Raw genomic sequence first — 26,942 nt, 5'->3', positions numbered from 1 at the left:
TCAGTACAGAGGAACCACAGGAAATTTAGTAGGTTACTTCTTACTGGAAACAATGGAGGCAGAAGTCAGGGAATGATATATTCAAAGTGCTGAAAGAATAACGTGTGTGTGTGTGTTAGTCTCTCAGTAGTCTCTGACTCTTTGCGACCCCTTGAACTGTAGCCCAGGATCTTCTGTCTATGGAATTCTCCAGGCAAGATTACTGGAGTGGGTTGCCATTTCTTTCCAAGAATTTCATATCCAGCAAAATTGTTCTTCAAAAATAGCTACCAAACTTGATGCTGTATTACTAGAAGGTAATACATCATTCCCTGAAATAACACTCTTCCCAAAGTACACGTATGTACAACTCTCATGTTGTTCAGTCGCTAAGTCTGTCCGACTCTTTGCCATCCCATGAACCCACCCATCCCATGAAGCACACCAGGCTTCCCTGTCCTTCACTATCTCCTGAAATTTGTTCAGACTCATGTTCATAGGGTCGATGATGCCACCAACCATCTCATCCTTTGTCACCGCCTTCTCCACCTGCCCTCAATCTCTCCCAGCATCAGGGTCTTTTCCAGTGAGTCGGGTCTTTATATCAGGTGGCCAAAGTACTGGGGCTTCAGCTTCAAAATCAGAACTTCCAACGAATATTTAGGACTGATTTCCTTTAGGACTTACTGGTTTGATCTTGTAGTCCAAAGGACTCTCAACAGTCTTCTCCAGCACCATAATTCGAAAGCATCTAATTCTTCAGCACTCAGCCTTCTTTATGGTCCAGCACTCACATCTGTACATGACTACTGAAAAATACCATAGCTTTGACTAGGCAGACCTTTGTCAGCAAAGTGATGTCTCTGCTTTTTAATATGCTATCTAGGTTCGTCATAGCTTTGCTTCCAAGGAGAAAACATCTTTTAATTTCGTGGTGTGCAGTCACCATCTGCTGTGATTTTGGAGCCTCCCAAAAATAAAATCTGTCACTTTTTTTTTCCCATTCTTTTTTCATGTTGACATTTTGCATTTTCACACAAAGAAATAAAGAGCACTAGTATATGTAGGTAAATAAAAATACAGCAAAAATATTTTTTTCTTTTTCCTCTCATAGTTAATTAAAAGACAAGCATATAAAACAATAATTATAAAGCTATATTGTTGGACTTAAATATGTAGTGTACATGGCAAAGCACAAAGGAGAGGAAGAGGGTGGAACTATTGGAGCAAAGATTCTATATTTCGCTGGAATTAAGTTAGTACCAATCTGGAAAAGATTGTGATAATTTAAGATGTATACTGCAATTCCTATAACTAACACTAAGAAAATGTAAGAAAAAGTGGAATTAAAAGGTACACTAGAAAATACCTATTTAACACAGAGGCAAGAAAATAATAGAAGGAAAAAAAAGATACATGAGCAAAATAGCAGATATATATCCAGCCATATCAATAATTACATTAAATGTGAATTAATTAAACACACCAGCTAAAACTCTAGAGTGAACTATAAAGAAAGCTGAAAGCCAGATAATTGATGCTTTTGAACTGTAGTGCTGAAAAAGACTCTTGAGAGTCTCTTGGACAGCAAGGAGATCCAGCCAGTCCATCCTAAAGGAAATCAGTCCTGAATATTCATTGGAAGGACTGATGCTGAAGCTGAAACTCCAATACTTTGGCCACCTGATGTGAAGAACTGATTCATTTGAAAAGACCCTGATGCTGGGAAAGACTGAGGGTGTATGAGATGCTTGGTAGTATCACTGACTCAATGGACATAAGTTTGAGTAAACTCTGGGAGTTGGTGATAGACAGGGAACCCTGTCTTACTGCAGTCCATGGGTTTGCAGAGTTGGACATGACTGAACTGAACTGAGCTAAAAGTCAGAGATTGTCAGATTGTATTTTTTTAAAAAACCCAAAAGATCCAAATATAAGCAACACATCTTAGATTCAATTATACTAACAATAACCACAGTACCTGGGTGCAGTCTCAAAAATGACAGAATGATCTCTGTTTCCAAAGCAAATCATTCAGCATCACAGTAATCCAAGTCTATGCACCAACCACAAATGCCGAAAAAGCTGAAGCTGAACGGTTCTATGAAGACCTACGAGACCTTCTAGAACTAACACCAAGAAAGATGTCCTTTTTATTATAGGGGACTGGAATGCAAAAGTAGGAGGTCAAGAGATACCTGGAGCAACAGGCAAGTTTGGCCTTGGAGTACAAAATGAAACAGGGCAAAGGCTAACAGAGTTTTGCCAAGAGAATGCACTGGTCACAGCAAACACCCTCTTCCAACAACAAAAGAAATGACTCTACACATGGACATCACCAGATGGTCAATAGAGAAATCAGATTGATTATATTCTTTTCAGCCAAAGATGGAGAAGCTCTATACAGTCAGCAAAAACAAGACTGAGATCTGACTATGGCTCAGATCATGAACTCCTTATTGCAAAATTCAGACTTAAATTGAAGAAAGTAGAAAAAACACCACTAGAAAATTCAGGTGGTGTATGAAACTGTATGAAAACTGTATGAAATCACTTATGATTATATACAGTGGAAGTGACAATAGACTTAAGGGATTAGATCCAATGTTTATAAACAGAGTGCCTGAAGAACTATGGACAGAGGTTCATAATATTGTATGGGAGGTGGTGATCAAAACCATCCCCAAGAAAAAGAAATGCAAGAAGGCAAAATAGTTGCCTGTGGAGAACTTACAAATAGCTGAGAAAAAAAAGAGAATGAAAGGTAAAGGAGAAAAGGAAAGATATAGCCATCTGAACGCTGAGTTCCAAAGAATAGGAGAGATAAGAAAATCTTCCTAAGTGATCAGTGCAAGGAAACACAAGAAAACAATGGAAGGGAAAGACTAGAGCTCTCTTCAAGAAAATTAGAGATACCAAGGGAACATTTCATGCAAAAATGGGCACAATAAAGGACAGAAATGGTATGGACCTAATAGAAGCAGAAGATATTAAGAAGAGGTGGCAAGAATACACAGAAGAACTATACAAAAAAAGATCTTAATGACCCAGATAAGCACGATGGTGTGATCACTCACCTAGAGCCATATATCTTGGAGTGCGAAGTCAAGTGGGCCTTAGGAAGTGTCACTATGAACAAAGTTAGCTGAGCTGATGGAATTCCAGCTGAGCTATTTCAAATCCTAAAAATAATGCTGTTAAAGAGCTGCACTCAATATGCTAGCAACTTTGGAAAACTCAGCAGTGGCCATAGGACTGGAAAAGGTCAGTTTTCACTCAAATCCCAAAGAAAGGCAATGCCAAAGAATGCTCAAACTACTGCACAGCTGCAGTCATCTTACATGCTAGCAAAGAAATGCTCAAATTCTCCAAGCTAGGCTTTAAGAGTACGTGAACCAAGAACTTCCAGATGTTCAAGCTGGATTTTGAAAAGGCAAAGGGACCAAAGATCAAATTGCCAACATCCGTTGGATCATTGAAAAAGCAAGAGAACTCCAGGAAAACATCTACTTCTGCTTCATTGACTTCCAAACCCTTTGAATGTGTGGACCACAGCAAACTCTGGAAAATTCTTCAAGAGTTGGGAATTCCAGACCACCTTACCTGCCTCCTGAGAAATCTGTATGAAGGTCAAGAAGCAACAGTTAGAAACAGATATGGAACAATGGACTGGTTACAAATTGAGAAAGGAGTATGTCAAGACTGTATACTGTCACCCTGTTAATTTAACTTATATACAGAGTTCAGTTCAGTCGCTCAGTTGTGTCTGACTCTTTGTGACCCCATGGACTGCAGCATGCAAGGCCTCCCTGTCTATTACCAACTCCCGGAGTTTACTCAAACTCATGTCTATTGAGTTGGTAATGCCATCCAACCATCTCATCCTGTCATCCCCTTCTCCTCCCGCCTTCAATCTTTCCCAGAATCAGGGTCTTTACAAATGAGTCAGTTCTTCGCATCGGGTGGCGGAAGTATTAGGGTTTCAGCTTCAGCATCAGTCCTTCCAATGAACATTCAGGACTGATTTCCTTTAGAATGGACTGGATTGTTCTCCTTTCAGTCCAAGGGACTCTCAAGAGTCTTCTCCAACACCACAGTTCAAAAGCATCAATTCTTTGGTGCTCAGCTTTGTTTATAGTCCAACTCTCACATCCATACATGACTACTGGAAAAACCAAAGCTTTGACTAGATGGACCTTTTTTGGCAAAGTAATATCTCTGCTTTTTAATATGCTGTCTAGGTTGGTCATAACTTATCTTCCAAGGAGCAAGCATCTTTTAATTTCATGGCTGCAATCACCATCTACAGTGATTTTGGAGCCCCCCAAAATAAAGTCAGCCACTGTTTCCACTGTTTCCCCATCTATTTGCCATGAAGTGACAGGACCAGATGCCATGATCTTAGTTTTCTGAATGTTGAGTTTTAAGCTAACTTTTTCACTCTCTTTCACTTTTACCAAGAGACTCTTTAGTTCTCTTCACTTTCTGCCATAAGGGTGGTGTCATCTGCATATCTGAGGTTATTGATATTTCTCCTGGCAATCTTGATTCCAGCTTGTGCTTCCTCCAGCCCAGCATTTCGTATGATGTCCTCTTCATATAAGTTAAATAAGCAGGGTGACAATATACAGCCTTGACATACTCCTTTCCTGATTTGGAACCAGTCTGTTGTTCCACGTCCAGTTCTCACTGTTGCTTCCTGACCTGCATACAGATTTCTCAAGAGGCAGGTCAGGTGGTCTGGTATTCCCATCACTTTAAGAATTTTCCAGAGTTTGCCGTGGTCCACACAGTCAAAGGCTTTAGCATAGTCAATAAAGCAGAAGTAGATATTTTTCTGGAACTCTCTGGCTTTTTTGATGATCCAGCGGATGTTGGCAATTTGATCTCTGGTTCCTCTGCCTTTTCTAAATCCAGCTTGAACATCTGGAAGTTCATGGTTCACATACTGTTGAAGCCTGGCTTGGAGAATTTTGAGCATTATGTTACTAGTGTGTGAGATGAGTGCAATTGTGTGTTTGAGCATTCTTTGGCATTGCCTTTCTTTGGGATTTGAGTGAAAACTGACCTTTTCCAGTCCTGTGGCCACTGCTGAGTTTTCCAAATTTGCTGACATATTGAGTGCAGTGCTTTCACAGCATCATCTTTTAGGATTTTAAATAGCTCAGCTGGAATTCCATCACCTCCACTAGCTTTGTTCATAGTGATGCTTTCTAAGGCCCACTTGACTTTGCATTCCAGAATGTCTGGCTCATGGTGATCACACCATGGTGATTATCTGGATTGTGAAGATCTTTTTTGTACAGTTCTTCTGTGTATTCTTGCCACCTCTTCTTAATATCTTCTGCTTCTGTTAGGTCCATACCATTTCTGTCCTTTATTGTGCCCATTTTTGCATGAAATGTTCCCTTGGTATCTCTAATTTTCTTGAAGAGATCTCTAGACTTTCCCATTCTATTGTTTTCCTCTATTTCTTTGCACTGATTGCTGAGGAAGGCTTTCTTATCTCTCCTTGCTATTCTTTGGAACTCTGCATTCAAATGGGCATATGTTTCATTTTCTCCTTTCCCTTTTCTTCTATTCACAGGTATTTGTAAGGCCTCCTCAGACAACCATTTTGCCTTTTTGCATTTCTTTTCCTTGGGGATGGTCTTGATCCCTGCCTCCTGTACAATGTCACAAACTTCCGTTCATAGTTCTTCAGGCACCCTGTCTAGCAGATCTAATCCCTTGAATCTAGTTGTCACTTCTACTGTATAGTCATAAGGGATTTGATTTAGGTAATACCTGAATCATCAAGTGGTTTTCCCTACTTTCTTCAGTTTAACTCTGAATTTGTCTCAGTTCGTGGTCTGTGCCACAGTCAGCTCCTGGTCTTGTTTTTGCTGGTTGTATAGAACCTCTGCATCTTCAGCTGCAGAGAATATAATCAGTCTGATTTCGATATTGACCATCTGGTGATGTCCATCTGCAGAGTCTTCTCTTGTGTTGTTGGAAGAGGTTATTTGCTATGACCAGTGTGTTCTCTTGACAGAACTCTGTTAGCCTTTGCCCTGCTTCATTTTGTACTCCAAGGCCAAATTTGCCTGCTATTCCAGGTATTTCTTGACTCCCTACTTTTGTATTCCAGTCCCCTATAATGAAAATCACATCTTTTTTGGGTGTTAGTTCTAGAAGGTCTTATAGGTCTTCATAGAACCATTGAGTTTCAGCTTCTTCAGCATTACTGGTCAGGGCATAAACTTGGATTAATGTGATATTGAATAGTTTGCCTTGGAAACAAACAGAGATCATTCTGTCATATGCAGAGTACATCATATGAAATGCTGGGCTGGATGGAGCACAAGGTGGAATCAAGATTGCTGGGAGAAATATCAATAACCTCAGATACGCAGGTGACACCACCCTTATGGCAGAAAGCTAAAAGGAACTAAAGAGCCTCTTGATGAAAATGAAAGAGGAGAGTGAAAAGCTGGCTAAAAACTCAGCCTTAAAAAATGAAGGTCATGGCATCTGGTCCCATCACTTCATGGCAAATAGATGGGGAAACAATTTAAACAGTGACAGATTTTATTTTCTCAGGTTCCAAAATCACTGCAGATGGTGACTGCAGCCATGAAATTAAAAGATGCTTGCTCCTTGGAGGAAAGCTATGGCAAACCTAGACAGCATTTTAAAAAGCAGAGACCTTACTTTGCTGACAAAGGTCCATCTAGTCAAAGCTATGGTTTCTCCAGTAGTCATGTATGGATGTGAGAGTTGAACCAAAAGAAACCTGAACACGGAAGAATTGATGCTTTTGAACTGTGGTGTTGGAGAAGACTCCTGAGAGTCCCTTGGACTGCAAGGAGATCCAACAAGTTCATCCTAAAGGAAATCAGTCCTGAATATTCATTGGAAGGACTGATGCTTTAGCTGAAACTCCAACACTTTGGCCACCTGATGTGAAGAACTGACTCATTAGAAAAGACCCTGATGCTGGGAAAGATTGAAGGCAGGAGGAGAAGGGGTGACAACAGAGGATGAGATGTTTGGATGGCATCACTGACTCAAAGGACATGAGTTTGTGTAAGCTCCAGGAGTTGGTGATGGACAGAGAAGCCTGCTGTGCTGTAGTCCATGGGTTTCAAAGAGTCAGACATGACTAAATATCTGAACTGAACAATAACCACAGCGGAGCTAGAGAGACTATACAAGTATCAAACAAAATAGACTTTAAGGCAAAGAAAAAGAAATGTATCTAGTGACAACAAAGGACATTTTATAAAAATAAAGGCATCCATTCATCAGGAAGCTGCACAGTTATAATCATAAGTGTACCTAACAACCGAGTCTTAAAATACAGGAAGCCGATAACTGGCAGAATTCAAGAGAAATAACAATAATAATTGGAAAATTCAATATCCCACTCTCAATAATGGATAGAACTAGATAGAAAATCATTGAATATATATATAAATATATATATATGAGTAGAACAATATAAACAAACTGTAAAACACTCTATCTGACAACAATGTAGTGTATATTCTTTTCAACAGCACATGAAATGCTTTACAGAATAGATCATATGCTAGGCTATAAAACAAGTCCCAGTACATTTAAAAGGATTAAAATAATACAAAATATGTTCCAAAGTGCAGTGTGCTAGATCGATGGATAGATAAAATATAATCTCCTTTTGGTTCAGGGTTTTTGGTTCAGAGTTGAACCCTGAATAATACAAGTTCTTAATGCAACACTAAAACCATGATCCATATAAGAAAAAAAAAAAAAGATAAACTGATGGAACTTCATCAGAATTAAACACTTCTGGGCTTCAAGGCACCATTAAGAAAATGAAAAGACAAGCCACAGACTGGGAGAAAACATTTGCAAATTATTTTTCTGAAAAAGGACTTGTTATCCAGAATATCTAAGAAGCTCTTAAAACTCAATAATAAAAATGAGTATTTGAATAGATGCTTCATCAAAGAAGATATAGGAATGACCAATAAGCACATGACAAAGTGCTCAACATCATTAGTCAGGGAAATGCAAATTAAAGCCACAATGAGAAACCACCTCACAGCTATTAAGAAAGTAAAATAAAAAAGACAGTGGAAACTAACACAACATTGTAAAGCAATTATACTTTAAAAAAAAGAAAAAAAAGACAATAACAAGTGTTGTTGAAAATGTGAAATAAGTGGAACCCTAATACATTGCTGATGAAAATTGAAATGGTGCTATCACTTGGGAAATCAGCTAATAATTTCTTAAAAAGTTAAATATATGTTTACCAGCAATAGATAAATAAATGACATAGAAATTCTGCTCCTAGGTATCTCCAAAAAGAAATGAAAATTTATGTTCATACAAAAACATACATGTGTGTTCATAGTGGCATTATTCAAAAACACGAAAAAGTGGGAGCAATGCAAATGAACTGGTAAATGGATAAATAAGGTCTGGTATATGCAAACAGTGGTGTACAACTGGCACTAGAAAGGAAGAAACTGTGATTCATTCTGTAACACGGCTGAACGTCAAAACATTATGCTAAATGAAAGAAGCCAGACATAAAGGACTATGTGAAATATGATTCAATTTTATGAAATATCCAAGAAAGGCAAATCTATTGAGACAGAAAATAGATTATTGATTGTCTGGGGCTGAAGGTGGGAATGAGGATTGACTGCAAATGGGCCTGAGGGATCTTTTGTGGATCATAAAATGTTCTAAAGTTAGACTGTGGTGATAGTTGCACAACTCTAAATGTATTAAAAGCCATTGGATTATACAACTATTGTGGGTAAACTTTATGGGATGTAAATTATACCTCAATAAAGCTGTTTTTAGAAAAAGTAAAATCTATATCCAATGTCTTAGAGCACTCTTACCTGTTTTTTTCTTTTGTTTCTTCTTTTCTTCAAGCAAAAACATACTAATTCTGCTTAGTATCTTGACATTGTTCTCAATAGCTTTGAACGTTTCTGGTAACATCTCCATTTGTGCTAAACAGTGATGGTGTTCTTCAATATCAATTGCAGTGATCTCAGACAAAGTGACATCTTGAAGAGAGTAAAAAAAATTACTTTTGTGCAGAAAAATAATTATAACCATATAGGCTTATAATATTGGCTACCTACTCAATATTGTAGTATTGGGAAATACAGATACCTTATACCTATTTCTATTCTGAGGATTTTCTCTGTGAAGAAATGAAAAAAGAAAAGACTTGGAATAGAAGACTGAACAGTAAATCTTGGGCATGAAAATATGCTTAAAATATAGTTAAAAGGTATCTAATTGGTTTAATTCCCTGATATCAGGGATAAAGGTCTAAAATATGATTATATGCTTTAATACTGGGGATTAAAACCCCAATTAACTCCCTTGGTAAGTTTTCTAGTATTTCATAACCCCTGTTATATGAAATTTCTTGTAACTAAATGAAATTTCTCTTTTTTGTATTCTTAGCTTATTCATTCTTTCACTCAACTAGACTCTCCTCTGTCATATACTATTCTAGATGCTGAAGACACAGCATTGAATAAAACTAATTCCCTGACTTTATTATTATTTATATTCTAGTGAAAGGAAACAAACAAAATTTAAAAAATATTAATTATAAAGTGTGCCAGATGGTAAGAAAAGCTATACACAAAGAATAACAGACAGTGCCAGGTGTAGAGAATGGGGATGGTCAGAGAACACCTCATTTTAAAGTGAGATATAAGCAGAGAATAAACCGTGTGGCTACCTGGTAGAAAATGTTCCAGGCAAGGGACTAGGAAGCATTAAGACACTGGGCAGGAGCATGCTAAGTGAGCAAACTTGTTTTCCTTATTTTATTCTTCCTGAAACAGAGTGCAACTGTTTAACCATCTTAGCCTTTCCTTCTTTAGTCTTCTAATCCTTCAAAATTTACTTATAATTCTGTTCTGTAGGTTTTCATTAACTTTAAATCACTTCTGGAAACTTACTCCATTCTTCCAGCCAGGCCAGAATGTAGGCAAGAGTCTTGTCTTTAATTTCAGCAGTCTTAGCGCAAGCAACTATTTTCTCCAGCAAGCTTCCTCTCCGTTTCTTATGTTCTATAAGGGATATTTTCCTTCCAGCATGCATATTTTCATCCGCAGTATAGCGATTTATTATACGCTTCACATTTTGCATTATGTCTGCCAGCTGCATATTAAGATACTATAAGAATAAGAAGGGAGATTATAGTAATAAGTCCTGTTTGACAATAAGATTTGATCACCTGTCTTCACAGAATGTCAGTGATAGTCACTATAAAGTTCTCTAATCAAAAGTTTTTAATTCTAATTTTTCTGTAAGTCTAAGATTTTCCTTTTAATTTTTTTCTCTGCCTTCATCCTAGAATTTCTATGATATAATGAAAAGAATATTTGGTTTGAAACTACATCTGGATTCTAACTCTAGCTCCCTCCTTAAAATGATTTTTAGTGGACTTCCCTGGTGATCCAGTGGTTAAGAATCCGCCTGCCAATGTAGGGGCATGGGTTTGATCCCTGGTCTGGGAATATTCCACATGCCATAGGGCAGTAAGCCCATATACCACAACTACTGAAGTCCCCTCTCTGTAGAGCCCATGTTCCACAAGAGAAGCCACTTCAATGAGAAGCCTGAAACTAGAGAATAGCCCTCCTCTTGCTGCAACTAGAGAAAACCCTCACAGCAACGAAGACCCAGCACAGCTGAAAAAATAAATAAAAATTGTTTTTAAAAAGATAACTCTTTAAAAAATTATTTTCTACAATCATGACTCATCTGTAAAATAATGGAGATGCTAAGTTTACAGTTGATCTGAAACATGTAACATGTGTGAAATGCCTTATAGACTATGGCTGCTATAAACAATGGAGAAGGCAATAGCACCCCACTCCAGTACTTCTGCCTGGAAAATCGCATGGATGGAGGAGCCTGGAAGGCTGCAGTCCATGAGGTTGCTAAGGGTCGGACACAACTGAGCGACTTCACTTTGACTTTTCACTTTCATGCACTGGAGAAGGAAATGACAACCCACTCCAGTGTTCTTGCCTGGAGAATCCCAGGGACGGGGGAGCCTGGTGGGCTGCTGTCTATGGGGTCACACAGAGTCGGACACGACTGAAGTGACTTAGTAGCAGCAGCTATAAACAAACTAATTAAAGGAAATTACTTAAAAAAAAATTAACCCTTACACCTGGAAAGCAGCTATTGGAATATTCCACAACATGACTTTTATTTCATTATTTCCCCTCCTCAAGAATCTATCAGTAAATTTCTTCTGTTCATCACTTTATTCTAGTAGTTCTCAGTGGGGGTAATTACTGCCTCATATATGGCATTTAGAAATTTATGGGACTTCCTGGTGGTACAGGAATAGGAATCTGCCTGCTTATGCAGGGGACATGGGTTCGATGTTGGGTCCAGGCATAGTCCACATGCAGCAGATCAACTAAGCTCATGCACCACAGCTACTGAACTCTTACTCCAAAGCCCTGGAACTGCAACTACTGAGCTCAGGTTCTACAGTTACTGAAGCCCATGCTCCTAGAGCCTGTGCTCAGCCACAAGAGAAGCCTGAGCACTGCAACAAAGAGTAGACCCCCCTCACACAACTGGAGAAAGCCCACGGAAAGCAAAAAGACCCAGCTCAGCCAAAAAAAGAAAGAGAGAGAGAGGTGGACTTCCCTGGTGGTTCAGTGGTTAAGAATCTGCATTGCAATGCAAGGGACACTAGTGCAATCCCTGGTCCCAGAAAATCACACATGCTGCAGAGCAACGAAGCCCTCGAGCCAGTGCTCTAGAGCCCGCGAATTGCAATTACAGAAGCTATGTGCTGCAACTACGGAAGCCTGCATGCCTGGAGCCCATGCCCCATGTCCCTGGAGCCCATGCAGAAGAGAAGCCACTGCAATGAGAAGCCCACACACTGCAACAGAGAGTAGAACCCCCACCCCACCACCACAGATAGAGAAAGCCCATGCACAGCAACGAAGACCCGCTATAGCCAAAAATGGGAAGAGGGTTCAGGATGGGGAACGCATGTATACCTGTGGTGGATTCATTTTGATATTTGGCAAAACTAATACAATTATGTAAAGTTTAAAAATAAAATAAAATTAATTAAAAAAAAAAAAGATACATCTATAAGCTTAAAAAAAAAGGTCATAATGTCTGCCAAAGAAAAGAAGCCCTTTAGGTTGTAACAATGAATGGAAGGGAACACATTGTACTTAGTAAAGGATGCTAAGTTGTGCCAGCCCACCCTATGTGCAATGGACAGTATACATATTTAAGAATTGGCTCATCCCGCATAAATTTTCCGTCCAATGGGATATTCATGAGTTACATAAAATCTGTTTATAATTATCTGAGCCTAGAAACTTATTCTTTTTAAAGTATAAATGGAAAGTAAGTTCCTACCAAGTTTAATTGCTTACTGAAATTTCCAGGAATGCAAATATTATGCAAATCAAAAGAAAATGTTCTTTAGGATTTTGCCAATAAAATTTCACCATTCACCAATAAAATGTTCACCATAGTACCAACCAGCAATGCACTATTGCTAATAGTATGTAATGTCACTGCAATAAACCTGCATTTGTTTCAGCCTATATTCATAGCTTTCATATTTATTTTAATTCTGCATAAAGATGCAAGCCTCTGCTACATCTTTGTAATGTCTTCTAGTGAAGTTTGACTTAGAATTTACACATTGAAATGCATGTTATTAAATTTAGCACTTTTATTTACCTTCATATAATAATTTTTTAAAGTATGAGTGTAGATATCTTATCTAGGAAGTTCATGTCAGAGGAACAAAAGGGACGTTAAAAATATTTTTAAAGGGCATAGTAAATCTGATAGATGGAGAACCACTGCTCCATCTTTTCCAACTTTATCAATTACTTTCTCAATTTGGCTTCAGATAAACCTAACTTCCTCTACACTCCTTACAACAGCAGTGAGATTTGAATTTTGCAAACCAAATCGCCATGCCAAAAGAGTAATCAAATGTTAGGTGCTAGAATTACTGCAGTCAGAAATAGGTAATGCAGTTGCAGTAAATTAAGTCAGAAATACAGGAGAGCAGAGACAAAGTTTGATAAGCCAAGTGATGAAGAATAACATTACAAACTAACACATAACATGGTGATTAAGGAAAAAGTGTTACCAACTTCTCATATATTCTCCCACAGAATGGAAAAGAACTCTTCTCAATTCATTCTTTGTGGCCAGAATTACCCTCATACGAAGATGGATAAAGATATTGAAAAAAAAAAAAAAACCCGCTACAGATCAACATCTCTATAAATTTTGTTGCAAAAATCCTCAACAAAATACTAAATAGAATTAGCACCATATTAATAGAATTATATACCACAAACACGTGGGATTTATTCCAGGGATACAAAAATGGTTCAACATGTGAAAATCAATGAATGAAATACACCAAATTAACAAAATGAAGGAAAAAATCATATGATCATCTCAACTGATACAGAAAAAGCATGTGACAATATTCAACACCCTTTCATGATGAAAGCTCTCAGCAAAGCAGGTGTAAAGGGAAAATACTTCAATATAATAAATGTCATATATGACAAGCCCACAGCTAACATCACACTGAAAGGTGAAAATCTGAAAGTTATTCCTCTAAGATTAGGAACAAGTAAAGGATTCCAACTCTCATCAGTTCTATTCAACATATTACTGGAAGTCCTAGCCAGAGTAATTCGGGAGAAAAATAAATTAAAAAAAATCAAAATTGGAAAAGAAAAAAATAATATTTGTTTGCAGATGATATGATATTATATGTTGAAAACTCTAAAGCTTACACACACACACACACACACACACACACATACACCCCAAACCTGTTAGGACAAATAAATGAATTCAGCAAAGTTGCAGGATACAAAATCACACACACAAAAAAAGCATGTTTAATTTTCTGGGACTTCCCTGGTGGTACAGTAGTTGAGAATCTGCCTTGCAATGCAAGGACATGCATTTGACTCCTGGTCGGGGAGCTAAGCTCCCACATGACACAGAGCAACCTAGCCCATGCCCCACAGTTACTGAGCCTGCGCACTCTGCAGCCCACACGCCACAACTAGAAAGTCCACGCACTACAGCAAAAGATTCCACATGGCACAGCAAAGATCCTGCAAAACTAAGATTGACGCAGCCTAATAAATAAATAGATATGTTTAATTTTCTATATACTCATAATGAACTATCAGAAAGAGAAATTAAGAAAATAATCCCATTTACAATTGCATAAAAAAAAATACCTGGCAATAAATTTAACTGAGGTGAAAGACCTATATATTGGAAATGAAAGACATAAATGAAAGAAATGAAGAAATTAATATTGTTAATTCTCCTAAGAATTAAAATATTCATACCACCCAAAGCAGTCTACACATAGAAAGCAATCGTTTTCAAAATTCCAATAACATTTTTTATAGGAATAGAACAAAAAGCCCTAAAATTTGTATGGAATCATAAGAGGCTCTGAATAGCTAAAGCAATACTGAGAAAGAACAACAAAGCTGGAGCTCCTTGATTTCAAACAATAGTACAAAGTTATAGAAATTAAAACAATATGACATAAAAACAGACCCACAGATCAATGGAATAGAAAAGAAAGTCCAGAAATAAACCCATACACACATACGGTAAATTTACGACAAAGCAGCCAAGAATATACGCTGGGGAAAGGACAGTCTTTCCAATACATGGTGCTGGAAAAACGGCAGCCACATACAGAAGAAAGAAACTGGGGATTGCTATCTTACACCATGCATAAAAATTAACTCAAAATGGATGAGAAACTTGAATGTAAGACCTCAAACTATAAAAATTCCAGAAGAAAACACATAGGCAGTAATCTCCTTGACATTGTTCTTGGTGATAATTTTTTGGATTTCACACCATAGCAAAGGTAACAAAAGCAAAAATAAACAAGTAGGACTGCATCAAACTAAAAAGCTTCTTCACAGCAAAGGAAACCATCAACAAAATGAAAAAGCAACCTACTGAGTGGGGGGAAATATTTGCAAATCATATGTCTGATAAGGGGGTAATATTCAAAATATATAAGGAACTCATACAACTCAATAGCAAAAACCCAAACAATCTGATTAAAATATGGACAGAAGATCTACATAGACATTTTTCCAACAAAGACATATAGATGTTCAATGGGTACATAAGAAGATAATTACTGTCATTAATCATCAGGAAAATGGAAATCAAAATCACAATGAAATGTACCACACACCTGTTAGAATGACTGTTATCAAAAAGATTGGAAATAATAACACTTGTTAGTGTTGGCAAGGATGTGGGGAGAAGGAAATCCTCATGCATTATTAGTGGAGTAAATTGGTGCAGCCACTATGGAAAAAAAAAAGCTGAAGCTCCAATACTTTGGCCACCTGATGCTAAGAGCGGATTCACTGGAGACCCTGATGCTGGGAAAGATTGAAGGCAAAAGAAGGGTGCAGCAGGAGATGAGATGGCTAGATAGCACCACCAACTCAGTAAAAATGAATTTGAGAAAACTCTGGGAGATAGTGGAGGACAGAGGAGCCTGGTGTGCTGCAGTCCATGGGGTCGCAAAGAGTCAGACATGACTTAGTGAGTGAATAACAATAACTATGGAAAACGAAATGGAGGTTCCTCAAAAAATTAAAAATAGATCTACAATATGATCCAGGAATTCTGCTTTTGGGTATTTTTAGCTATAGAAAATACAAATAGTAATTAGAAAACAAATATGTATTCCCATGTTCACTGTAGCATTATTTTCAATAGCCAAAATACGGAAACGATCCAAGCATCCATCAATAATGAACAGATAAATGTATGTGTATTATATACACCTACACAAATATACAATGAAATAGTATTCATCTGTAGAAAAAGATAAAGGTTTTCCATTTGCAACAACATGGATTGACTTTGAGGGCATTACACTAAGAGAAATAAGTCAGAGGAAGAGAAATACCATATGATCTTTCTTACATGTGAAATCTAAAATAAAACTAAGTTCATAGCTACAAAGAAGAATTTGATTGTTACCAGAGGTGGAGGTAGGGATGGCGTGAAAAATGGGTGAACCATTTTTTTTTTTTTTAGTTTAGTTGAAATAAATCGAATTTAAAAAATCAATTGTGGACTTCCCTGGTGGTTCAGTGGTTAAGAATCTGCCTGCCAATGCAGGGGACACAGGTTTGATCTCTGGCTTGGGGACGATTCCACATGCCGCAGGGCAACTAAGCCCTAGCATCCCAGTTACTTGAGACCATGCACCCTAGAGCCTGTGCTCCAAACAAGAGAAGCCACTGCAATGAGAAGCCTGTGCATCGCAACTAGAGAAAGTCTGCATGCAGCAGCGAAGACCCAGCACAGCCAAAAATAAATAAATTTTTTTAATAAAAAAATTTTAAATAAAAAACTTTTTAAAATTGGAAAAGGAAATTAAGAGAACAATTCTAATTACAGTAGCATCAGAAGAATAAAATTATTCATAATAAGCAACCAAGAAGGCTAAAGACAATGTTAAAACATTAATACTATTGAACGAATCTACAGCTACTGCACTCATTAGCAAAACCTCAATGATTGTGCAGAAATAGAAGTACATCTTTAGGATTCATGTGGAATCTCAAGGAACCCCGAATACCCAAAATGGTCTTGAAGAATGAAGTTAGAGATCTCATACGTCTCATTTTCAATCATTATTGTAAATTTACAGTAGTTAAATGACATATTTTAATTATAAGAGACATATAGAATACAAAGCCCAGAAACAAGCTTTCACACATATGGTTAAATAATTTTTTTTAACTTAAAAAAATTTATTTGGCTGTGCTGGATCTTAGTTGTGGCACTCGGAATCTTGGATCTTCTGCAGCATGCACGATCTATAGTCACGGAACTCGGACTCTCAGTTGGGGGATGTGGGATCTAGTTCCCTGACCAGGGATTGAACCCCGATCCCCTGTATTGGGAGTGTGGAGTCTTAGCCATTGGGCCACTAGGGAAGTCCCTGGTCAAATAATTTTGATGAGAGTGTCAAGGCTTTTTAATGGGAGAGGACAATCTGTCAACAAATGATGTTGGGAAAATTGGATACATCCATGCAAGAATGAAGTAGGACCCTTATCTTATACCATATATAAATATTAACTCAAAATGAACTAAAAAACCTAAGCATAAGGCCTAAAACTATAAAACATAGAAAACGTAGAGAGAAAAGCTTCATGACATTGGATTTGGTACCAAAAGTACAGGCAACAAAAGTAAAAATAGAGTGTTTAGTCGATAAGTCGTGTCCAACTCTTTTGCCACCCCATGGACTATAGCCGGCCAGGCACCTGTCCATGGAATCTTCCAGGCAAGAATATTGGAGTGGGTTGCCATTTCCTTCTCCAGGGGATCTTCCCAACCCAGGGAATGAACCCGTGTCTCCTGCATTGCAGGCAGATGCTTTACCACTGAGCCAACACATCAAAATGTAAAACTTTTCTGCATCAAAGAACACAATTCACAGAGTAAAAAGGCAACCTATGGAGTGGGGAAAAAAGAATTTGCAAATCATACATCTAATGAAGGGTTAATACTACAATATATAAAGAATTCTTACACCTCACATCAAATAAATAAATAACCCAATTCATAAATGGGAAAAGGACTTGAATAGACATTCAAAAAAGATTTATAAATGGCCATGAAATTAAGACCCTTGGTCCTTGGAAGAAAAGCTATGACAAACTTAGACAGTGTATTAAAAAACAGAGACATTACTTTGCTGACAAAGGGCCATATAGGCAAAGCTATGGTTTCTTCAGTAGTCATGTTTGGATGTGAGAGTTGAGCCATAAAGAAGGTGGAGTGCTGAAGAATTGATGGTTTTGAACTGTGGTGCTGGAGAAGACTCTTGAGGGTCCCTTGGACAGCAAAGAGATCAAACCAGTCAATCCGAAAGGAAATTAACCCTGAATATTCATTGGAAGTTCTGATGCTGAACCTGAAGCTCCAATACTTTGGCCACCTGATGCGAAGAGTCAACTCATTAGAAAAGACACTGGTGTTGGGAAAGATTGAGGGCAAGAGGAGAAGGGGGCAACAGAGGATGAGATGGTTGGATGGCATCACCAACTTAAAGGACATGAGTTGGAGTAAACTCCAGGAGATAGTGAAGGACAGGGAAGGCTGGCGTGCTGCAGTCCATGGGGTTGCAAAAAGTTGGACAAAACTTAGCAACTGAACAACAACAACAGCATCAATGGCCAACAAACATATGAATAAAAGCTCAACATCACTAATCATTCAGTTCAGCTCAGTTCAGTCGCTCAGTCGTGTCCAAGTCTTTGCGACCCCATGAATTGCAGCACGCCAGGCCTCGATGTCCATCACCAGCTCCCGGAGTTCACCCAAACTCATGTGCATTGAGTCAGTGATGCCACCCAGCCATTTCATACTCTGTCGTCCTCTTTTCCTCCTGCCCCCAATCCCTCCCAGCATCAGAGTCTTTTCCAGTGAGTCAACTCTTCACATGAGGTGGCCAAAGTACTGGAGTTTCAGCTTTAGCATCAGTCCTTCCAATGAACACCCAGGACTGATCTCCTTTAGAATGGACTGGTTGGATCTCCTTGCAGTCCAAGGGACTCTCAAGAGTCTTCTCCAAAAAAAAAAAAAAAGAAAGAAAGAAAAATAAAGAAAAGAAAAGAAAAGAGTCTTCTCCAACACCACAGTTCAAAAGCATCAATTCTTCGGTGCTCAGCTTTCTTCACAGTCCAACTTTCACATCCATACATGACTACTGGAAAAACCATAGCCTTGACTAGACGGAACTTGGTTGGCAAAGTAGTGTCTCTGCTTTTGAATATGCTATCTAGGTTGGTCATAACTTTCCTTCCAAGGAGTAAGCGTCTTTTAATTTCATGGCTGCAATCACCATCTGAAGTGATTTTGGAGCCCCCCCAAAAATAAAGTCTGACACTGTTTCCACTCTTTGCCCATCTATTTGCCATGAAGTGATGGGACCAGATGCCATGATCTTAGTTTTCTGAGTATTGAGCTTTAAGCCAACTTTTTCACTCTCCTCTCTCACTTTCATCAAGAGGCTTTTTAGTTCCTCTTCACTTTCTGCCATAAGGGTGACAGAAATAACCTCATCTGCATATCTGAGGTTATTGATATTTCTCCTGGGAATCTTGATTCCAGCTTGTGCTTCTTCCAGCCCAGCGTTTCTCATGATGTACTCTGCATAGAAGTTAAATAAGCAGGGTGACAATATACAGCCTTGATGTACTCCTTTTCCTATTTGGAACCAGTCTGTTGTTCCATGTCCAGTTCTAACTGTTGCTTCCTGACCTGCATATAGGTTTCTCAAGAGGCAGGTCAGGTGGTCTGGAATTCCCATCTCTTTCAGAATTTTCCACAGTTTATTGTGATCCCCACAGTCAAAGGCTTTGGCATAGTCAATAAAGCAGAAGTAGATGTTTTTTCTGGAATTCTCTTGCTATTTCGATGGTTCAGTGGATGTTGGCAATTTGATCTCTGGTTCCTCTGCCTTTTCTAAAACCAGCTTGAACATCTGGAAGTTCACAGTTCACGTATTGCTGAAGCCTGGCTTGGAGAATTTTGAGCGTTACTTTACTAGCATAAAGCATTACTTTATTCACATCCATTAGGTAAATACAAATCAAAACCACAATGAGATACCACTTCATATCCATTTAGGTGGCTACTATGAAAAACAAATGCTAGTAAAGTAATGCTCAAAATTCTCCAAGCCAGGCTTCAGCAATACGTGAACCGTGAACTTCCAGATGTTCAAGCTGGTTTTAGAAAAGGCAGAGGAACCAGAGATCAAATTGCCAACATCCACTGGATCATCGAAAAAGCAAGAGAGTTCCAGAAAAACATCTGCTTTATTGACTATGCCAAAGCTTTGACTGTGGGGATCACAATAAACTGTGGAAAATTCTGAAAGAGATGGGAATTCCAGACCACCTGACCTGCCTCTTGAGAAACCTATATGCAGGTCAGGAAGCAACAGTTAGAACTGGACATGGAACAACAGACTGGTTCCAAATAGGAAAAGGAGTACATCAAGGCTGTATATTGTCACCCTGCTTATTTAACTTCTATGCAGAGTACATCATGAGAAACGCTGGGCTGGAAGAAGCACAAGCTGGAATCAAGATTCCCAGGAGAAATATCAATAACCTCAGATATGCAGATGAGGTTATTTCTGTCACCCTTATGGCAGAAAGTGAAGAGGAACTAAAAAGCCTCTTGATGAAAGTGAAAGAGGAGAGTGAAAAAGTTGGCTTAAAGCTCAATACTCAGAAAACTAAGATCATGGCATCTGGTCCCATCACTTCATGGCAAATAGATGGGCAAAGAATGGAAACAGTATCAGGCTTTATTTTTGGGGGGGGCTTCAAAATCACTTCAGATGGTGATTGCAGCCATGAAATTAAAAGACGCTTACTCCTTGGAAGGAAAGTTATGACCAACCTAGATAGCATATTCAAAAGCAGAGACACTACTTTGCCAACAAAGTTCCATCTAGTCAAGGCTATGGTTTTTCCAGTAGTCATGTATGGATGTGAAAGTTGGACTGTGAAGAAAGCTGAGCACCGAAGAATTGATGCTTTTGAACTGTGGTGTTGGAGAAGACTCTTGAGAGTCCCTTGGACTGCAAGGAGATCCAACCAGTCCATTCTAAAGGAGATCAGTCCTGGGTGTTCTTTGGAAGGACTGATGCTAAAGCTGAAACTCCAGTACTTTGGCCACCTCATGTGAAGAGTTGACTCACTGGAAAAGACTCTGAAGCTGGGAGGGATTAGGGGCAGGAGGAGAAGGGGACGACAGAGGATGAGATGGCTGGATGGCATCACCGACTCAATGGAGGTGAGTTTGAGTGAACCCTGGGAATTAGTGATGGACAGGGAGGCCTTGTGTGCTGCAATTCATGGGGTTGCAAAGAGTTGGACACGACTGAGCAACTGAACTGAACTGAACAAATATTGGTAAGGATGTGAAAATTGGAACTCCTATGCACTATTTGTGGGAATCTAAAATAGTGCAGCCACAATGGAAACTGTATTTGCAGTTCTCCAAAATATTAAAAATAGAATTACCATATGATCCAGCAATTCTACTTCTGAGTATACACCCAAAATAACTGAAAACAGGCACCCTATCTGATAGTCATACACCTATGTTCATAATAGTATTATACACAACAGCCAAGAGATAGAAGCAACCCAAGCGTGCATTGACAGCTGAATGGATGACAAAATGTAGCCTATATTTACATTGAAACATTATTCAACCTTAAAAAGGAAAGACATTCTGAAACAGTAAATTCCATGGACAGAGGAGCCTGGCAGGCTACAGTCCGTATGGTCACAAAGAGTCAGACATGACTGAGCATCTGAGCACACATGTGGTTAAACCATAAGACATTAAGCTAAGCTGGGACTTCCCTGGTAGTCCAGTGGTTAAGAATTTGCCTTCGAAACTGAGGAAACAAAAACTTATGGCCCAGGAATAAATGTTGCAAAAAATAAATGCAAATAAAAGTTAAAAAAAAAAATCTGCCTTCAAATGCAGGTAAAGTGGGTTCGATCCCTGTTTGAGGAACTAAGATTGACCATGTCTTGGGGCAATTAAGCCTGTGCATCACAACTAGAGAAGTGTGGCCATCAAAATGAAGCCCCAGCACAGCAGCCCCTCCCCGCCAAAAAAGACATTAAGCCAAGTGAAACAAGTCAGTCATAAAAAACAAATACTGGGGACTTTCTCGGTGGTCCAGTGGTTATGATTTCTCCTTCCAATGCAGAGGCTATGGGTTCCATCCCTGATCGGGGAGCTAAGATCCCACATGCCTCTCAGCCAAAAAACCAAAACATAAAAAAGAAGTATTGTAACAAATTCAATAAAGACTTTAAAAATGATCCACATTTTAAAAAAAATACTGTATGATTTCACTAATATGAGGTATCTAGACTAGTTGAATTTACAGAAATAAGTAAAATGGTGGTTTCCAAAGGTTAGAGGGAAGAAGGAAATAGGGTATTGGAAGATGAATAGGCTTCTGAGGAAATTCACCAGTGGTCTAGTGGTTAGGACTCCACTCTCTCACTGCAAGGGCTGTGCAGTGCTGCCAAAAAAAAAAAAAGTGAAAAAGTTCTAGATGTTGATTGCATGACAATGTGATTATACTTAGTAGTACTGAACTGTATACGTAAAAATGATTAGGATGGTAAAATTTATGTTATGTGTAATTCTACCACAATTAAAATTAGATAAAAATGTTTTAATATATAAAAGGAGTAATCAGATGTTAGGTGCTGGAAATATTGCAATAAGAAACAGAAGATCTAGTTGCAATAAATAATTTGTCTGATGTATAGGAGAACCGAGACAGAGTTTGCTAGGTCAAGTGATGAAGAATACAGTACAAGCTAAGCAGTTGCTCATAAATTCTTCCAGAAATCTGAAGTGGGAAAAACATTTCCCAACTTATTCATTGAGGCCAGTATTATCCTGATGCCAACAACAGATAAAGACATAAGAAAATAAACTATATCAATATTCTTTATGAACACAGTCACAAAAATGCTTAACAAAATATTAGAAATTAGATCAAACAATGTACTAAAAATACAACAGTATGAACAAGTGGGGTTTATTATTAGAACATAAGGCTGTTTCAAAACTGGAAAATTAATAAGTGTAAATAACCATATCAACAGACTAAGAAGAAGCGTATGATCATCTCAATAGGTGCAGAAAAAGCAGTTGACAAAATTCAACATTCATTCATGATTTTTTTTAAATTCTATAACAAATTAGGAATAAGGATAGCTTCCCCAAACTGATGAACATTTACAAAAAATTTACAGCTAACATTATACTTAATGGTGAAAGCCTAAATTGCTCTAAGGATTCCTTTTTATTCAATCTTTTATCAAGGTCCTACCCAATGAAATAAGGTAAAAAAAGGAAATGAAGAATATTAATTGAAAAAGGAGAAATAGGTTTCCATTCACACATCAAACAAAACCAAAAACAAACCAAAAATTAAACCAACAAAAAACTGTGTAAAAATTCCCAAAGGAATATATTTTTTAAAAGCTGCCAGTATATAAAAATCAAAATCATACTTCTATACACTGCTGCTGCTAAGTCACTTCAGTCGTGTCCGACTCTGTGAGACCCCATAGACGGCAGCCCACCAGGCTCCCCCGTCCCTGGGATTCTCCAGGCAAGAACACTGGAGTGGGTTGCCATTTCCTTCTCCAGTGCATGAAAGTGAAAAGTGAAAGTGAAGTCGCTTAGTCGTGTCTGACCCTCAGCGACCCCATGGAGTGCAGCCTTCCAGGCTCCTCCACCCATGCGATTTTCCAGGCAAGAGTACTGGCATGGGATGCCATTGCCTTCTCCCTTCTATATACTAGCAATAAATAATTAGAATTTGAAATTTAATAAAACTATCATCTGCAATTACACTAAAAACATGAAATATTTACAAATCTAACAAGAAAATTGTACATTGAAAATTACAAAACCATTGATGAAAGAAATCAAGAAGATCTAAATAAATGGTGACAATACTAAGTACAGACAAGGATGAAGAGCAACTGGAACTCTTACAGTTTTCTGATGGGAATGCAAAATAGTAAAGCCATTTAAGATAACAGTTTGACAATTTCCTATAAAGGTATGCTACCACAGGACCTAGCAATACCATTTCCAGTTATTTAGCTAAGAGATGAAAACTTATGTTTATAAAAGAATTCGTACATGGAATGTTTATAGTGACTTTATTCATAATTGCTCCAAACTAGAAAGAACTCAAGTATCTTTCAACTAGTGATAGATTCAAGTGACATAGGGTATGATTCCATTTTTATGGCATTCAGGAAAGGAAAACTATAAGCACAGGAAACTAATGGCTTCAGGAGGCTATCAGCCAGGAAAAGGGTGGCCACGGAAGGGTATAAGAGGATTTTTCAAGGAGTTAGAACTGTTTTAAACCTGAATTTTGGTGGTGATTACACATCTATATGTCTTTGTCAGAATTCTCAAACAGTACACCAAAAAGGGTGAATTTTACCTTAATTTTTTTTAAAAGGCAGTAGAATCACAGAATACTTGGATTTGATTCCAGGACCCACTATGTGTAACAACCATGACCTTTAGCCCAGCCTCACATATTGTCAGTTTCCTCATCTGTGAAATAAGATTAATAGTAATACCTATCCCTGTTGAATTATTTTGGGGATTAAATGAGATAATCTATAGATAAACTTCTACCATACATAACATGGTAAACACTTTAAGTGCTACCAGGTTATTAAGTGCTTGCTATGCGCCACACCCTGAATATTAATTGGAAGAACTGATGCTGAAGCTGAAGCTCCAATACTTTGTCCACCTAATGTGAAGAGAAAAAGACCCTGATGCTGGGAAATATTGGAGGCAAAAGGAGAAGGGAGCGGCAGAGGATGACGTGGTTAGATAGCATCACCAATTCAATGGACATGAATTTGAGCAAACTCCAGGAGATGGTGGAGGACAGAGGAGCCTGGCAATCTGTCACCAGACAGACATGTTAGAAACATGTGCCACAGGGGTGAAAGGGTCAAAGTAAGAAGATGGGTAACCATAACCTGGAGCAGGATAGAATCTGAGAGGCAGATAAGAACAATAGCAGTGCTAAGGAAAGCGCACTGACTAAAACTGCCCACCCTGGCCAAGCGCCATTAGCGTGAATTATTTTAGGACAGCAGATCCTGGTAAGGAACATGGAACTAACAAGCCACTACCAACCGGAAAAGTTCAGGAAAGGTCAAAAGGAGACACCACCTGTACTGCTACCTCCCAGAATCCTTCTCGCTGCCATCCATCTTGGCTGAGCAATTTGTGAACAACCAAGAAGGACCCTGAGTCAGAATGAGTGGCCAAAGACAACCCAGAAACTAATGCCATCACCATAAAACCTGAGACTGTCAGGCACAAGGCAGAGAGTTTTCCTGGATTCCCTTAACCTGGTGCTCTCCCCACTGGGGTGCCCTTTCCAATACAGTCACTTGCTTTGTCAGCAACATGCATCTCCTCAAACAGTTCTTTTCTGAGTGTTAGATAAGAGCCACTCTCAGGGCCCTGGAAGGGGTCTCCCTTCCTACAACAACAAAATGAACATATGGCAACCCACTCCAGTATTCTTGCCTGGAGAATCCCATGGACAGAGGAGCCTGATAGGCTACAGTCCAAAGGGCTGCAAAGAGTTGTACACAACTGAACCAACTTAGCGTGCATGCATGCACCTATTCTCCAGCTGAAGAAGCAGAAAATCCTTAAAGGTTCCTGTGTTCCCAATATCAACTGCATCGCTTTCCCAATGTCCAAAGATAAATACTATTCTGAATTTCAGTCTCTATACTTTTAACACAAAGTAAACTGAATGATGTCCCTCCCGCAAAAATATTGTTACCAAACACAAGTTCACCTGCCCAACACACAGTGAGGCCAAACAAATGGAAATGTTGTAACAGAAAAGGTTTACTGCAGGGTCAAGCAGGGAGAAAGGGTGGCTCCTGCTCAGAAACCCATAACTCTCCAATGGTTTGTGGGGAGAAGTTTTTATAGGCAAAATTGGGGGTGAGGGCTGCAGTGTGTGTGACTTTCTTCTGATTGTTTGGTGGTATGGTAACAGGGCAGTACCCTGGGAATCTTGTGCTCAGCCTTAAGTTACCACCCTCCATCTGGACAGAGGGCTTCCTACCTGCAGAAGAAGGATTGTTATGAATTTTTCTTGAGGAGGAACCTGATCTGCCCCCAGGCTGTACTGTGGTGCCTAGACCGCTCCTCCTTTGTTTCTAAATTCCCTCCCTTCTCTGATTAACAACTATTTGAATCTGCCCTTTGGAACACAGGGAAGGTCAAGGAGGCTGAAGGCTTTTTTCCTGCAGATAAGAAACTGGGGACATGGAAAGAATTTGTACCAGGGAGGGCCCCACAGTGTCTTACTCCCTTTCTGGAATGTGTAAATGTTACTTTATATTGAAAAAGGGTCTTGCAGATGTGATTAAATTTATGATCTTGGAGTGGAGAGATTATCTTGGAGAACCCTTTTACAATCACATGTGTCTTTATAAAATGGAGGCAGAAGGGGCAATATTTAGACACACAGGAGAAGGTTCAATGTGAGGATGGAGCAGAAAGAGATTTAAAGCTGGAGATTGGAGTGATGTGGCCATAGCCAAGGAATGCCAGCAGCTACAAGAAACTGCAAGACACAAGGAATGGATTCTCAGAATCTAGAAGGAGTGTGGCCCTGCTGACAACCAGTCCAGTGATTTGCAGATTTCAGACCTCTAGAATTTCTGACCTTTAAATTGTGAGAGATTAAATGTTGTTACAGTCTTCCCAGATGGCTCAGTAGTTAAGAATCTGCCTGCCAATGAAAGAGAGGCAGGTTCCATCTCTGCATTGGGAAGATCCCCTGGAGAAGGAAATGACAACCCACTACAGTATTCTTGCCTGAGAAACACAGCTCTCCAGAGGTGCTGGAATGTAATGTGGAGGCTGAAGGAAAGAAACCTGAGGAATGGTCAGAGGCATGTGTGGAAAAGACTCTTGAGGGTCCCTTGGACAGCAAGATCAAACCAATCAATCCTAAAGGAAATCAACCCTGAATATTCATTGGAAAGACTGATGCAAAAGCTGAAGCTCCAATACTTTGGTTACTTGATGCGAAGAGCCAACTGATTGGAAAAGCCCCTGATGCTGGGAAAGATTGAAGGCAGGAGGAGAAGGGGGTGACAGAGGATGAGATGGTTGGACGGCATCATCAACCCAATGGACATAAGTTTGAGCAAGCTGTGGGAGATGGTGAAAGACAGGGAAGCCTGGTGTGCTGCAGTCCA

The 26,942-nt window shown here is 38.9% G+C and overlaps 1 protein-coding gene across 1 annotated transcript in view; it reads right to left on the bottom strand.

The window, feature by feature from the left end:
* FAM186A (family with sequence similarity 186 member A) overlaps positions 1-26,942 on the bottom strand; it is an 84,284-nt gene that overhangs the window by 36,462 nt on the left and 20,880 nt on the right. Inside the window, exons 2-3 of the mRNA XM_024992441.2 lie at positions 9,948-10,164; positions 8,862-9,032 (exon numbers count right to left, since the gene is read on the bottom strand). Of these exons, the coding sequence (XP_024848209.2) occupies positions 8,862-9,032; positions 9,948-10,164 (388 nt within the window). The remainder of the gene's footprint in view (positions 1-8,861; positions 9,033-9,947; positions 10,165-26,942) is intronic.

This window comes from Bos taurus, chromosome 5, assembly GCF_002263795.3.
Source record: "Bos taurus isolate L1 Dominette 01449 registration number 42190680 breed Hereford chromosome 5, ARS-UCD2.0, whole genome shotgun sequence".
Lineage (NCBI taxonomy): Eukaryota > Metazoa > Chordata > Mammalia > Artiodactyla > Bovidae > Bos > Bos taurus.
This window is presented reverse-complemented; position numbering and strand designations above follow the sequence as displayed.